Source organism: Syngnathoides biaculeatus, chromosome 9 (genome assembly GCF_019802595.1).
Source record: "Syngnathoides biaculeatus isolate LvHL_M chromosome 9, ASM1980259v1, whole genome shotgun sequence".
Classification (NCBI taxonomy): Eukaryota; Metazoa; Chordata; class Actinopteri; order Syngnathiformes; family Syngnathidae; genus Syngnathoides; species Syngnathoides biaculeatus.
This window is the reverse complement of record NC_084648.1, coordinates 3044565-3060666: the sequence shown is the minus strand read 5'-3', so window position 1 is coordinate 3060666 and position 16102 is coordinate 3044565. Positions and strand designations below refer to the sequence as shown.

Below are 16102 nucleotides of genomic sequence, written 5' to 3'. Positions count from 1 at the left end.
CTTTGTTACTTGCTGTCCTAAAGTGGGTTTTTCATACATACATCTGTATTTGAACATATTTCTCTCAGCCTCTTACCTTAACTTTCTACATTCAAAATCATGTTTCTTTCTTTATCTACTTTTATCTTTTTCACTTATACTGTATATATTTATTTATTTACCTCTATTGTCGGTGCTGTGATGCTACTGGTGGAACCTTAATTTCCATAATCTAGCATCTCTATCTATCTATCTATCTATCTATCTATCTATCTATCTATCTATCTATCTATATCTATCTATCTATCTATCTATCTATCTATCTATCTATCTATCTATCTATCTATCTATCTATTCTACATTTAATCTGAAAAAAACATACTGTACAGGTAAGGGTTTGGGGATTTTTTGGGGGTGAGGTGGTTTGCTCTTGATACCATTCACTAATTTTACATCTTTTTGTCAATCACTTCAACTTCACAACATTGGCAAATCAGATTTCTCTGTAGAGTACACTGATAATCTCGAGATTTCTTTTTTACCCTTCAGATATTCAAAACACCTTGAGCCAGCTGAAGCAAAGCAGCCCCATAATAAAACAGAGCATCCTCCATGAAGGGACAGTGCTGTTTTCTTCTTCTTTGTATGCTTTAGTTTTGCATTTGTGTACATAGAGCTGGTGTGCCACCCCAAAAACTTCACATTTTGTCCTGTCTGTCCATAGGACATGCTCCCATAAGCTTTGTGAATTGTTAACATTCAGTTTGTCTAATGCCAGTCCTTTTTTATGATTTATTGTCAACAGAGGTCATTGGTGCTCTTCCTTTGCCTCAATCATTGATGAATGGGACACTGATGGTATGTTGGAGTTTCCCATTAATTACTTGGGAAGTTCTGGGCTCTTTTTTACCATTCATACTACCCATCTCTTTAATTTCCTCTTGCAGTACATCAAGGGAGGTTGGCTGCAGTCTCGTGGTCTTAATTTCTGAATATAATCTGCAAAAGTATTCGCAGGAACATCAAGATGTTTGGCTGTGGTCTTGTAGTCTTTACCAGAAATGAGCTCATCTATAATTTTCTTTCTAATCTCCCGATACAGCTCTCTCTGTTGGTTCCTCTGGTCCCTGTTTAGTGTGGTACACGCCACGTCACCAAACAAACAGCACAGTGATTACTTGCTACCCTTTAAATTGTCTGACTGGTTGCAAGTTTGAAGACAACCATGACGCTACTTATAGGACACACACAGTGTGTTTGAACATGTCCCTCTGGTCAAATCAATTTCAAACCTTTTAAGGGCTGCTATCATTTTTGTCCAGGCCTGTTCCATGAATGTTTTTTTCTTCTTTTTTTTTTATTATTCATTTCAACCACATTCTGAAAGTAATCCAGTGGTTGATTTGCACTATATTTTATAATGTATTGTAAATTTAGTCAGATTCAATTTGTTTGTATGACCACAGTGGGTTTTTCTTTCATAGACTGTTTTTCACTGGCGTCGCACACCTTCCGATTTAGAACACGGGCGCCATCTTGGTTTGCTGAATTCACGTAAACACGTAACTAACCAGGAATCATTTCAGAAAGGCTTATGAGTGGGGGCGCACTGCTATGTTATTGGTTGCTCAAATGGGCGTTGTAAAGCGCTTTTGTTTCGACTGCCGGCTGTGATCAAGAACCAGTACGAGAAAACGGAGCAGTTATCAACCAAACGGCGACAACTGTGGCTGTCTCGTATTACCAGAGCTGATCTAGCAGCCAAGCACAATACTTGTGTGCGAATGCAATGCATGTCTCCAAAATCTGTATTTTCTGTTTCATTATAAAAAGTTGGCAAAACGAGTTCCCGCACCGCTAGTTGAGTTAAAAATGTAGCCGTGGAAATGGAGAAAAAGGTGCGAGCTCCATTTGGGAATCGTCACGGTCGAACCTCTTTCTCTCTCCCTCTTGGTAACAGGGTAAAATAATAATGTACACCACTTTTGTTGATATAATCAACATATTTTAACACAATGCTGACTATAATCATGCGGTACGTATTTAAATTGCATTGTGCGGTAAACTAACCTTAGCAGTGTGGGGAGACAGCGAGGTTGCTTACAATCGATACGCCACATGATGAACCCAGCCATTGATGAATTGGTTGTAGGCCTCCAGACCTTTGTAATTCTTTAGTTAGATATATGCGCTTGTCGAGAAGAGAAGACAGTGGACGATGTCTGGATAGGTTACCAACGCCCACAGTTGTGCGCTCCATTTGTGTTTCTCCAAGGCATATGGGTCGATATTGTCGATCAAAGCACAGTTCTTGTCATAACGGTTTCTTGAAACAACATCTAATGAGCACCGATAACTTTCCAAAGTCTTTTTAGCCATCATGCGTCACTTTTAACAGTCGTACGAACATTTGTGTAACTCCGGTCTATGCAAATGCATTAGAGTGAACAGCTCGTCAGTATAGTAAACCCATCCAACACGGCCAGGTGCCCCGAATGTAGTCACGTGGTCGAAAACAGTCTATTAACAGGAATCCGAAAAACGTTGGTCCACGTGTATTCGTATCACTAGACTGGACCCGTCGCTAGATGGCAGAAGATGGCGAGTCCATTTCCTTTGCAGCTGCACGAAGAAACTCTGCTGCTTTGTTTATACATGTGGCAATGACAACCACCACTGAACTAAAATGCGGTATGTAAACTTAATTGTTATTCGATAGTGTTTGGACAAGTACAAGTACCATTCGTACTAGTAAATAAATAAAGCTGTAATAAAGCTGCTAATAACCCAGTTTATTGTTATTTTATTGGCGTATTTAAACGGGGTATATCATGAGTCTGATAGCCACAGCCAGGCTGCTCGTTATGCTTTAGTTGTCAGAAATAAAATAAATACATGTGTTTCTGTTACATAAACGTGATTAAAGAGGCCATATGGAGAATAAGTGAGCTAATTCAAACTTAAGTGGTTGTTAGACGCCGCGGCTGTTAGCCACGTTAGCTTGCACTAAACGATGCCGAACTAAAAGTTGAAGACAAATGGAGATACAGTATTTAGTTACAAATGACTATATGTATATGTCCCCCTTGGGTGTTTCCTTGCGCTATAATCCACACAAGATAGCCGTGAGAGAAACCCTGGAGTCCCGCGGAGTGCTGGGCCAACTGAAGGCTCGCATCCGGGCAGAAGTGTTCGATGCCCTGGATGATCAAGGGGAGAATCGGCCGCCGTTGTCCCACGAAAATCTGCTCATCAACGAGCTCATCCGGGAGTACTTGGTGTTCAACAAGTACCGACACACGGCATCGGTTCTGACAGCAGGTGAGCCTCAGCCTCCACTCAGCGATGCCAAAAGTACTCACACGCAGTACAGATTCCATGATGAACGTTAAGTTACTAAATGTAATTATATCACAAAAGTACAAAATAATTGATTCTGTCGAGGATACACGATACCTTTTTCTGATAACAACTAAAAAAAATTCTCCGGTTTGCACACAAAATAGTTTCCTCTTTTTTTTTTTTTTTATAGGTGCTTTGTACTGGACAAAAAAAAAAAAAAAGCAGTCAATCAAGATCTCATCTGCTGATCACGTTTCATCTTTTTTTATGTTGTGGGCTGTTACCATCCATGGATGTTGGATAATGTAACAAGCCTTTTTAGACAAACTAAGGAGGAGAAAATACAGATATCCGTTTTCAAATGTAGGGTGTATAAGTAGGAAGTCACAAAAAAATAGCTACTCAATTACAGAGTCCTGAAAATTCTACTGAAGTAGAATATGACTATTTGTTACCTCCTACCTCAACTGGTTCAAATCCTAGGTACATTGCAGTTGGACTTTTCTTTTGCACTCGGTCCACGCATGACATGCTGTTCATTAATATTTGCAATTAAGGGCCGCACAATATGTTGTTTGAGCATCGTCTCGTGATAAGATCACACCCTTTTCCGGGAACACAAGCCTGCCTCAACTTAACTGAGCTTATGTGTCATAATTGACTTGTTTTTCTCAAGAAGTTCTACGGGGTCAAAATGCAAAGCCAGGTCGGAAACGGAGTGGAACAAAACTTGACAGGGCTGTTCCTTCAGATTGCTATTGTGCTTTTTTTGAAACATGACCAGTCTCTATTGTTGAGAGGCGTTAGACTAAACTCTGCTTCTGTTTGTTATCCCAGAGTCGGGCCAGCCCCAAGTTCCCCTGGACAGGCAGTTTCTGGCGAGTGAGCTGAGAGTTGCTGAGGATATGAGCTCCAAGTCGGTGTAAGTGAATTTGCCAGGACACAAAAACAGCCAGTTCTGATCTTTTGGAGCTTTGATCATTTGTTGGAGGGATCTATGAATCTACACCATCATTATATTTTCACACATGGAGATTACATAACCACATCTCTGTTGTCGCTTCCAGGTCTAACAAAAGAATAGTATCACTGCCATATTACATTTTTTCTTCGAGAGATTTTGAAGTACTTTCCTGACCATTTGTTTTGTCATTCAGCCTCAGCTATTTCTTTTTCCTTAGCATAACCAATACAAAAATAAACATCTTTTGTTTTTCTGGATCGTCTAGGCCTCTTTTGTATGGTTTGGTGTCGCACTTCCTGAATAGCAGCGATGATGGAAGGAAGGTGTTCCTAAGGGGCGCGCCTCATCCCGGAGGCCCCCCTCCTAGCAACGCAGGACACGGAGCTGACGGCTAACAAGTGAAGCAAAGCACAATGGGGCAATGGCGCACGCTGGGACTCGTCCAATCCATCCTCATCATTTTTTATACAGTTGAAGCCAGAAGTTTACACGTTTCATTTTTTTCGTCTCACTTTCTGAGGTTTAAACAGACTAAAGTTCTCCTGTTTGAGATCAATCAGGACCACTCAAATTATCATTATTATTTATTTTATTTTGTAAATGCCACAATAATGACAGACAATTTTATATTATTTTCTTTTAAAGGAAAAAAATTCCATACATTTCCTTAGTATTGAGTAGCGTTTCCTTTGTACTGCATGACTAGGGTCAAATGTTTTGGGTAACCTTCTGACAGTAATCTGCTGGAATCGTGGTCCATTCCTCCTTACAGAACTGATGTAACTGAGTCAGGTTTCTTGATTGCCTTGCTCGCACACCCTTTTTCACATCTGTCTGCAAGTTTTCGATGGGATTCAGATCACAGCTTTATAGTCACTCCAAGACATTGACCTTTTTATCCTCCCGCCACTTCCTAACCATTTTGACAGTATGTTTGGTTCTTCCAAGTATTTCCGAACTTTTTTTTTTAAATCTGGGATCCAACATGGTGCTCAATGACAAGACAATTTCAGGCTGAAAATGGAACAGTTTCTCTTGCCTTTTTCAGACATCCCACTTATGTGATTCCCCCTAGAGTGGACATATTTATTCTTCTAAGTGCAGCGGTTTTCAAAATTTTTGAGGCATGCCCCCACCCCCGCCCCTTTTTTTGGGGGGGAGATCAACTTTTTCCCACTCCCACTAGTTGAAATGCTCACCGGCAGTGGGGTGGGGGTGCTAAGACAGAAATTTATAAAAGCAGAGGCTGGTGATAGCGTTGAATAGCCTATAGTTTAGCAATAAATTTAGTCAACTAGCTTATTCATTCAATAATTTCAGTGATTAAAGCAAATCAAGTTTCAGTAAAGCCCCCAAACTTGTGAATTTGGGGGTATTTGAAATGGTGGTGTGTGGACAGACTTCCATTTAACATGAGTTTAAATGTGATTGGTTACTCCTGAACATAGCCATATCCCACGTAGAAGAGGGAGTGGACCATTGTGAAAAATGTATTTATTTTATTTCACTATGGAATTAAATATGTGCCACCAGAATTTGACTTTGAAATGCACAGAAAACAGTATTTGAATTTAAAATTAAATACTTCAACCAGCTACAATTCGCTTTCTAAAATTAACCGTCTTTGCCACCAGGCCGGGTTATTTCAGGTCAGCGCCGAACACCCAGCCAATCGAAGTTACGCTTTACCCCTGCCTGGTGGCACAGACGGTGAATTGTAGCCAGTTGAATTGTTAACATTGAAACGTTACACTGAAATACAACTACTGAAAATGTCATCACTTTATATTTCAAATTCAAATCCTGTTTTCTGTGGCATTTGAAATTCAAATCCTGGTTGCACATATTTACTTCCATATTTCACTTTTCTATAAACAGGTAGAAGAGCAATTGAGACAGCATCCCTTTTGAAATGGCAAACACGGTAGAAAGTTTAATATCCAAGGCCAAGCGAATCGCATACAAGATTATTTTCACCTCCCCTCTTGATTATGTTTTTGATTGAAAATCCATTTAGAAGGAGAAATTCTAGCTGACTTTAATTGTGGAAAAAGATTGTGCAAGAAGATGAATGTTTCTAATTTTATAAATGTTTTTTTCATCATTTATTATTTTACAACAACATGATTTAATTAAGTGATATTGTTCAGAAATCTTTTTATTTTTCTGCATTTTCACTATGCTATTTAAAAAAAAATCTCAAGTTAACTTAGTTCTTGAGAAATTGCAGCGGTAATTGTAACAGTTGATTCTGACTCGGAGTTGTTTTTTCTTACGTAATTATGTGGAGGACTGCTTTTTTCTTTTATTTGAGTAATGTTCTAAACACAGTCCTGTAATGTTACTTGAGTACAGGACTGTCCTACCCTCCTGTGGACGGTAATGCGCTTCTTATTGAGTACGGCCACACGATGGCAGTCTTACCCAAGATAAGAATAAAGCTGCACTTCCAAACTTTGCAAACGTATTGCCGTAGCGTTGACGTACCTAATGATCATGAATTCAGATTTACAGTATTCACAGATTTTATTTAAGTGATTGGACGTATAACAACACGAATCTGTGGAGAAAATATGCCATCTAGATTTTTTTTTTTTTTTTACTATCAATGGGCGACAGAAGTGAACTGCATCTAGTCTTTTGACCTCTTGTTTTATTGCAAATAAGGGGAGCATGACAACACTTGAGTAAAAAAACAAACAAAAAAAAAACATGATATGTAAACCTAAAAAGGGTGAATTTAGCTTGTGAACACTTAGCCACAACGATCCAGCAAGTTGCAAATATGGTTTTGATGTTTGACTCTCATCCCTCAGGTTAGGGGTCATTCGCTTAACAACTTTGATGTTCTTCAAGAATGGGAAAAAATTCCATTTACAAAGCTTCAACAATTAGTGTCCTCAGTTCCCAAATGTTTATTAAAAGAAAATGTAACATGACGTCATGGTACAAGTGACCCCATCCCAGCTGTTTTGGAATGTGTTGCAGCCATCGAATTCTAAGTTGATTATTTCCTCAAAACAAAAAAGTATAAGTCTGAACATTAAATATCTTGTGTATTCAATTAATTATTGGTTGAATATGATTTGCAAATGATTGTACAGTATTCTGTTTAACACAATGTCCCAACTTCATTGAAACTGGTTTTGTCTATCAGCTTGACCTTCTTGTGATGCTGACTAGTTTGCTCCTTCTCAATGGAAAATTAGATAATTGCAATAAGAAACACCACAAAGTGATGCACTACATTACAAACATCCATAGCAACGAGCACATAGTTTTTGCGTTTCTTTTTCCCTCGCCATTTAAGGGGACCTGACATTCTTATCGCAGACAGTGTCTGGAACTGATTCTTTACAGAGAGGATCATTTATTTCAGGGCCTGATCATCAACAGTAAACACACTGTACTTATGCCCTCAGTAACATAATTAATAGGGAAATCTTTTGAATCTGTTCTTAAAACCAGAACTCAACACCCTAATTCACCGAGGGGATGAATTGGATTGTGGGCTCTCTTATCCATCCATTATCTACCGCCTTTCCGGGTTGGGTCACGGGGAAAGTAGCTTCAGCAGGGATACCCAGACTTCCCTTTCCCCAGCCACCTCTTCCTGATTTTCCAGAGGGATCCCGAGGCGTTCCCAAGCCAGCCAAGAGACGTAGTCTCTCCAGCGTGTCCTGGGTCACCCCCAGGGTCTCTTTACTGTGGGACGGGCCTGGAACATGTCACTATGGAGGTGACCGGGAGGCATCCGAATCAGATGCCCCAGCCACCTCATCTGGCTCCTCTCAATGCAGAGGAGTAGCAGATTGATACTGAGCCCTTCCCGGATGCTTTATGATCTCTGAATCAACATTCTGCCTCTAGGTCACATCTTTGTAGAAGTGTAGCAAGCATCTAGTCTGGACTCAAGCTGCTTTGGAGCAAACCTTATTTGCAGTGGAAGAGCCACCTAATTTATTGGCAGTTGATATGCCTGCTCTCTTGTAAATGGCTATATATGTGGCGGGAGATGAACAGTGGTTGGTCAGTTGGCAGTTAGCCGTATGATTGACGGTGGTGCTCCTCCACACTATAAAACAGTTGTGTGAAAGCGACAGTTGTGTAAATATTAAATGTGGTGTTCTTTGATTATAAAACAGTATGTTCATGTTTGCCCTTGAGCTCAAATGAATTCCATGGGGTTGAATATATTTTGAGTAGATTGCCATTCATGGTCATAATGATGACAGAAAAAAAGAGAGGGCATCTATTTACTACCAATCCATCAATTTTCTATCCCACTTGTCCAAGAAATTTGATTTAACCTTCTAGTCTTCATTTAATTGAAATGTATGGGGTTTTTTTTGCAATGTAGGAGGGAGCCAGAGTATGCCCAGATTAAACCCACACAAACACGGGAAGACAATTCTCCTTTATCTATCTGAATTCTATTCTGAACTCAGCACCTGTCGACTGTGAGGCCGACGTGCCCATTAACCCACCATGCTAACAGCTACAGGTATTTACCGGGTTTTGTCAATTACAAAACATTGAAACTCATTTATAACAAGATGAGAAAAAAAACGTTAACATCCAAGTGAGTGGTGGAAGTCAAACTTGAATTGGAACATCCATCCATTTTCTTAGCCGCTTTATCCTCACGAGGGTCGCGAGAGTGCTGTAGCCTGTTCCAGCTGTCAACAGGCAGGCGGCAGGGTACACCCTGAACTGGTTGCCAGCCAATTGCAGGGCACATGGAGACAAACAGTCGGACTCACAATCAGACCTAGGGGCAATTTAGAGTGTCCAATTAATGTGGTATGTTTTTGGGATGTGGGAGGAAAACAGATTGCGCAGAGAAAACCCACGCAGGCACGGGGAGAACATGTCAACTCCAAACAGGCGGGTGGGATAGAACCTGGGTCCTCAGAACTGTGGGGCCAAGACTTTCCAGCTGATCCACCGTGTCGCCTGAATTGGAACAAGAGGTAAAAAAATCAAGAACCTAAACTGGTTGCCACTGAGAGTTGTAGGTATTAAAAATATTCACCAAAAAAACAAACAAACAAAATCACTGTCTTGCAGGACTAATGAGCTGACCACTGACTTATGGTTCCCTTAGCTTAATGGCTTTAAAGATTTTCCCCACACCATATGCAGAGGGGTTGCGTCACGAAGGGCATCCAGTGTAAAACTGTGCCAAACAATTATGCGTTCGTCTAAGATGACACGCAGTGGCGACAGCTAACTGGAGAAGCCGAAAGGAAAAGAAGATATGAAACTGCACTAAATTGCACTAAAAAAAACATGTCACATTTGTAGGTTTCTGTTTTCCTACCTGGACCATGGATGCGAGAGTTTGGTGTGGTTGAACTTGACTGGCCTGCGCAGAGCCCTGACCTCAACCCAGGAGAAAACCTTTGGGATGAGTTAACGTGCAGAATGAGGGCTAGGCTTTCTCATGCAACATCACTGAGTGACTTCACAAATGCACTTCTGTAAGAAAAAAATGGGACGTCGCTTAAGTTCAACAACAACAACAACAGGAAACTAATTAAGGGAAACAGGATAAGTTCTCCCATTCCAACCAGTACACTCTCATGGCTCAGTTATTGGTAATCACTGTGGAGAGATACCCTTTATTTTTTTAAGTGAATGCAAATCTTAAACCGGGACCAGATAACTTCCCCGAGTGTAAACCCATTGTCTGCCACACCTCCAGTTACTCCCAAGTAAAAACAATTATCCCTATCGATGTTAAAATCCTTTCCAGTCCCATTGCAACAGAATTGCTACTGGACCATATTTAGTCACTAGGGCTCTTAGTGTTTGTCTATGCTACACTTTGAAAGTAACAGGGAAAGATATTCCAAACAGAACCTCTCTCCTTATATGGCACACACTGCAACCTCTGTTCAGTATATCTCCTGCTTTATTTGCCTCCAGCTCCACTGCCCTGCCCTGTCGTCTTCGTCGTCAACCTTCCCTGTTCCTTGTAGCTCGACCCACCTTCCAAATCTGAGCGCATTGCCTCTGCCTCCTTGATGTTGGCCAGAGGGTGCACTGAGGTCCTCCATGTAGGTCCACACACAAATATACACTCACACACACACCGGCACTTCCAGTCTGTGGGCTAGAACAGGCTCTGGCTATCAACCCGCATCGTGATTTATTGGAGCAAACAGTACGGTGTCCTTATATAGGAAGTTCCATTGGGGAGACGATGGAAAGAGGGCGGGAAGGTAACGTGGGATGTAGGAGCTGGGGTCCCACTCTTTGTCGAGGTGGAATTTGAAAGATCTGCACACACACACATATTGGGAGACTCACCGACTGAATTATGAGTTTGTTCAGTGAGGTCTTTCTGGACTTACAGTCAAAGGGGATTCCTGTGCAGGGGACAGCTGACTTGCCTTATGAGGAGAAGACGTTGATTGCATAATCTTTAGACTGTGAATACATACTGTAGCATCCATTCAGCTTCACTAATAGGAAAATTAAACATCATATAATAAACTCTCACTGCATTAAAAAAAAAAAAAAAACACTTGCCCCCCGAAAAAGACAAAAAGTTGTGGGGTGTTCTCGTAACATAGTGTCCTAAAATATAAGGGTCCACCTTCTCAAATTCTTATGTTTGTGCATAGTTTCCCACTTTTATGTTGAAGATGATCAAATAAATGTAAATATCATACAGGTACAACCCAAGTGAACTTAAGATTTTTAAATGGTGATTTCAATGATTTTTTTTTGGGGGGGGGGGGGGTGGGAGACACTATTCAATGCCCTGTGTGAAAACGTAATTGTCCCCTAAAGCGAAAAAGTTGTTGGCCCATCATTAGCACCCACAACTGAAATCAAGTGTTTTCTATGACTGGCAATCAGTCTTTCACATCTCTGAGGAGATGTTTTGGCCCGCTTTTCCTTGCAAAATTTGTTTTATTAGTTCAGCAAAAATAGAAGGTTTTCGAGCATGAACAGCCTTTTTATGGCCAGTCCACTGTGTTCCAATCAAATTAAAGTCCAGCCTGTTGCTGTGGCCACTTCAAAACATCCGATTTGTTTATTAAACCCATTCAGAAGTTGCTTGCTGGTGAGCATTGGCTCATTATCCTGCTGCAGAACCCAAGTACGTTTCAGCCTGAGGTCACAAAATGATGACTGAACTTTCTCTGTCGGAAATTTCTGAAAGAAGTCATGGTTCCATCAATCACAACAGGTTGTCCAGGTCCTGAAGAAGAAAGCAACCCAAGATCATCACACTACTACCACCACATTTGATTGTTGGTATCTTCTTTTTCTGAAACGTTGTGCTAAGACTATGCATGATGTAAAAAGACAAAAATCTTCCAAAAAGGCCAACTTTCATCTCATCTGCACAAATAATATTTTCCCAAAAGTCTTGAGAATCATTCAAATGGAACAGAAGATTTGGCTTTATATTGTTTTTGGTCAGCAATGGTTTTCGGCTTGGAAATCTGCTGTGGGTGCCATTTTTGCCCCGTCTCTCCTGCCGTGGATGCCATTTTTGCCCCGTCTCTTCCTGATGGTTGTGTCATGAACACTGACATTAACTGAGGTCGCCACCACCACCAAGTACGTTACTGCTACCACCCCCGGAGGGCATGGGGGTGCCAACCAACAACAGAGCCCATGGGATGATCCAGCTGCCACCCAGAAATGTCATGGCCTGCCAAAGAGAGCCCATGTGCCAAACATCAGCCGCGAGCAGTGACAGGCGAGGGTGCCAGGAGCAGGGAAAGGAAAGCAGGTACCCAAGGTTTTGGCCTGACAAATAAAACGGGAGGGGGGTTTGGGAGCTTTAGAAAAAATTTAAAACCGCATTGCAATGTAAATTGACAGAGGAGTGCATCGCCACAGCGGTGACGTTCACACCCAGTCCAACTTGGATACCTCCCCTATCAAATGACCACAGATTCAATACATTATAATGGTTTTAAACTTAATAAATACAAAATTATTCTGATGTATTCTTTTTGACTCAGCCCCTATATTGTATTGTACTGTACTTCTGTACTGTATTTGTCAAATGTTTTTTCAATGAGTATATGTGGAAGAGGGTCTCATCCAATTTGTCCGTGAAAGTCAGCTTTATAAAGCACTGCATTGATGAGCAGATCCCTGTATTTGGGTCCATTGTATCCCTTTGGAGATAAGGTCAGCACAACGTTTGAGTAGAAGATAAAGATAAGGGGTTGACTCTCAGCTTGTCACGCCTATCATGAGGGAGAGAAATGCCAAAAAGGAAGTTGAACACCTTGGAGTTTGTATAGAGACTGTATATTGTATGAACAGAGTATGGGTCAAGGCTGATAGTTGAAAGTAGTTTGTTGTGACTATAATAAATGATGACGTGGTTCAAGGAGTGAATGATATCTAAAGAAATAGTCTGAAAATTAACTTGAGCCATCTAAGTGTGCCAGTGTCGCTCATGATGCAGTTCTCGGTTCTATTTGTGTTGACAAAATATTCTTTATCAGTCATATCTTGGTTGTTTATGAGCATCAAAGTTACTGTTCTCCTCCACCTGTTTCTTTCCACAAAGACGTTTTCTCTGCATTTTATCCAGAAACCAGTTTTTGGTGAAACCACCCCATGTTCGACTGCAGATTATTCCATTCCAATGCATTTTCCAAGCCACTTATCCTCAAGGGTCACAGGAGCGCTGGAGCCTTTCCCAGCAAACTTTGCGCGAAAAGCATACTACACCCTGAACCGGTTGCCAGTCAGTCACAGGGAACGTATCACCATCACTGAGCGGTAATCAATCCCACACTGGCTGCACCAAAGTCAAGTGTGTGTGTACCACTACACCATCAGTGACTCTACTGCAAATTACAAAACAGAAAAGGGTAGGAACAAACATTATTCTGTTTTTTGTTGCTGTTGTTAGGGTCTTAGCACATAATGTCACCGAATATTTTTTTCCCAAGAAAGAATGATGTCAGTACATGGTCTTTTTACTTAAGAGTTGAATGACTCCCTATTTTCGTTTGTCTTTTTTACATGAATATCTGTACTGCATTTGACACCCCTGCATATAATTGCTGCATTCTTCCCTCCATCCAGCACCTGGTTCACACCATCACGTTCAAATGTGCCTGAGTGAGCATGTAGCGCATGCCCTCGGTTTTTGAAGGAGATGCTATTTCCTGCTGGAGGAAAGAGCTCTTGGAGGGTGGCCACGACCCGCATGCAGCCCCACCCACACGTGAAGCTGAGTAGTTTAAATGGTAAGTCTCACAATTTGACAGGGGTCTTTTGGACTGTTCGAGTGGGGAGTACCTTGTCAGCGCCGGGCACTCCAAACGACTGCTCATCTCATTCAACGCTGCCCTCAGCACAGCTTTTTTCCCTTTAAGTGAGTATATTGTCGAGTCGGGGGGGCCGCTGCTCGGCTGCTGATGCTCTGGCACACTTGTCAAGATACCCGATTGAGAGATGTTTGGGGAATGGAAAGTTTGTCTTAATGTTGAATACTATTTTGCTCTGGTTATGAAAATGATTGGCTTTCATTACTGTCAAAGGAAATGACACTGTTTTGGTGTCACTATAAAATTGGATTTATTTCATTAAAGATAGTGGGTTAAAATGACAATTTCTATCAAAATCAGCATATGCGGCAATTGCTTTATGCTTGAATTTTTGAGGATCGCTGCTGCCGTTATGCGGTGTGTTTACACCAATCCTGTAAGAAATGTGTATTTTATTTTAAACCCTTAACTGTACCGAAAGCTAAATTAATGCCAACTGTTTTCTGCCTTTGTCAAGAACTTCGCACTAGAGTAATATCTTGGTCCAAAGCAACATTAGTATTGGAATCATGAAAGTCAAACAGTGATGAGTTGATTAAACACTGACACACCAAGGTAGAAAAAGACAATCTTGCACAAGAATTCTATGACAACATAATTGCAACAAGTTTCAGCTTTAAAGATCTTTGTTTAATAATCTATATTGAGTCAATTGCGGCTATAAGATATTTAGGTCTAGATGTTTTCAGGTTTATTGAAAAAGAGGCTGAAAGAATGTTTCTCAGAAATGAGAGGAAATGAGTGCAATCCTTCACAGGACCCAGAGGCCTGACAAATACAAAGGTCAATTTATACACTGGGTTGAGATCTGTTTGTTTTGGGCAGGAATGACAAATACATTCAGCAATAATTAGTTTTAGTTTTTTCTCATTTATACTTTCATGGCAGCATTTTAAGTGAGACCAGTAGGATTAGATCATGTTTGTTTTTCACTTTATTACAATAATTCATTTTAATTATTAGAAACATTAACTTAGGAGTCCCTAACATGGTGCCCATGTGCTACTGTTGGGAAAATGTGATTTTGTAGGTATGTTGTAAAAGCAGTTATTTGAAAATGTAAACACTGGAAGTGTTGCATATTCATTTAATCATTGTAATAAATCATTAACCTGTTCAGTATCCTGACATAGATGAATAGCAATAATTACTAATAATCATGTGCAACAATGATAGCATCAATGGTGGCGTTGTGGTGTTCATGCCTGACTTTGGTGCAGGCAGCATGAGTTTAATTCCTGCCCAGTGATGTTTTTGATATGTGCCTTGCGACTGACTGGCGACCAGTTCAGGGTGTAGTCCAGTCTGCCTTTCGCCTGACATTAGCTGGAATAGGCTCCGGCACACCTGCAATCCTTGCGGGTGTAAGTGTCTTGGAAAATGGATGGATGTATAATTTACAATACTAATATCGAAGTTAAATTGAGCAAATTTCATATTTCAGAAGTGTGTATTAAACTGGTAGCCCTTCACATTTACCAGTATCCAAGATCATCTGTTAACCACTTGCACTAAAGCAGTAAAACATTCAGCAAGGTCCAACTGTCCTGTTTTGATCCATTTCTCAATTTGAAACAAAGACATATCTATGACCTGCATTTACCTAATTTCTCAGATTAATAAACACATTAAGATGCTGCAATTTCATAAAAATGAGGAGAACATCCTTACAAGAAAATTTGCTTGAATGCAGAATCAATTTGAGTGAACTCTCAACATGTCCCTTTGAACAAGAATGAAGAATTTCAAGATGAATACACACACAAACACAAAAGATAATTACCAGTGCTCTTAATCACGGCCAACTATCCCATAAATGTGACATTAGTTGGTGGTGTAATATATTTGTTGTTAAGCACTAGATACGTTATATATTAAGGAATTAAGGTCCTTGTTGGAAAATGCTAGCAAGGTTTAAGTGTGCCCATCCATCATTCCAAGTTATAATTCTGTCAACTCTTTTTGAGACATCTGTCCTCAGCAAACAATGGCTATGTTGACATAATAGAGCGAGGGTGGCTTTATCTCAAGTCACTGTGGTGAGGACAAGTTCAAGAGTGTGAGGAGCAGGCTGCTCTTACAGGAAAAGTCTGTTTGTTTTTATCTGCTCAAAGCATCATCATTGCTTCCTGAGGAGCATGTTCATTCATCGCTCGTCTCTGTCTCCTGTTAATGTTCATCATTTTGCTTGGTTTGTTTTGCCAGGTCCCCGAGGTCTGATTGTGTTTTCTCAGGAGGCTTTAGGGGCTTTTTCTACATAGTTCCCACTCTATGAAAGAGTGCCAGTCTTGTACAGAGAGATGGAGGGTGGGGGGAGGTCAAAGCAACAGTCCGTGGACAGCTGACTCTCATAATCCTAGAATCACTAAATTGCCTTCTGAAGAGTTTAAAGGCCAATCTCATTCGACACATCAATAAAGCCAGTGCTCACATGCTCAGTGGACCGAGGCAGTGTGATAATAGAGGATGGGTGACGTACAGTATGCATATATGAAGC

At 40.7% G+C, this 16102-nt stretch overlaps 2 protein-coding genes across 3 annotated transcripts in view; both read left to right on the top strand.

Annotated features, from left to right (window-relative positions):
• The first annotated feature begins 2518 nt into the window (after positions 1–2518).
• cep20 (centrosomal protein 20) lies at positions 2519–7445 on the top strand. Its single transcript, XM_061830914.1, has 4 exons — positions 2519–2670; positions 3103–3300; positions 4159–4243; positions 4551–7445. The coding sequence occupies exons 1-4, from the start codon at positions 2568–2570 to the stop codon at positions 4678–4680; spliced, it is 516 nt and encodes a 171-aa protein (XP_061686898.1). The 5' UTR covers positions 2519–2567; the 3' UTR covers positions 4681–7445.
• A 6060-nt stretch (positions 7446–13505) lies between these two features.
• LOC133506166 (myosin-11-like) overlaps positions 13506–16102 on the top strand; it is a 29291-nt gene continuing 26694 nt past the window's right edge. For both annotated transcript variants that reach the window (XM_061830015.1, XM_061830014.1), the window contains exon 1: positions 13506–13652. The gene's annotated coding sequence lies outside the window, so the exon portion shown is untranslated. The remainder of the gene's footprint in view (positions 13653–16102) is intronic.

Bases quoted from the DNA above. Each gene is read 5' to 3' on its own strand.
- cep20 (XM_061830914.1), top strand. From the start codon at position 2,568: ATGGCAGAAGATGGCGAGTCCATTTCCTTTGCAGCTGCACGAAGAAAC. The intron at 3,301-4,158 runs GTGAGCCTCAGC...TTGTTATCCCAG, and splicing joins GGCATCGGTTCTGACAGCAG to AGTCGGGCCAGCCCCAAGTT. The intron at 4,244-4,550 runs GTAAGTGAATTT...TGGATCGTCTAG, and splicing joins GATATGAGCTCCAAGTCGGT to GCCTCTTTTGTATGGTTTGG.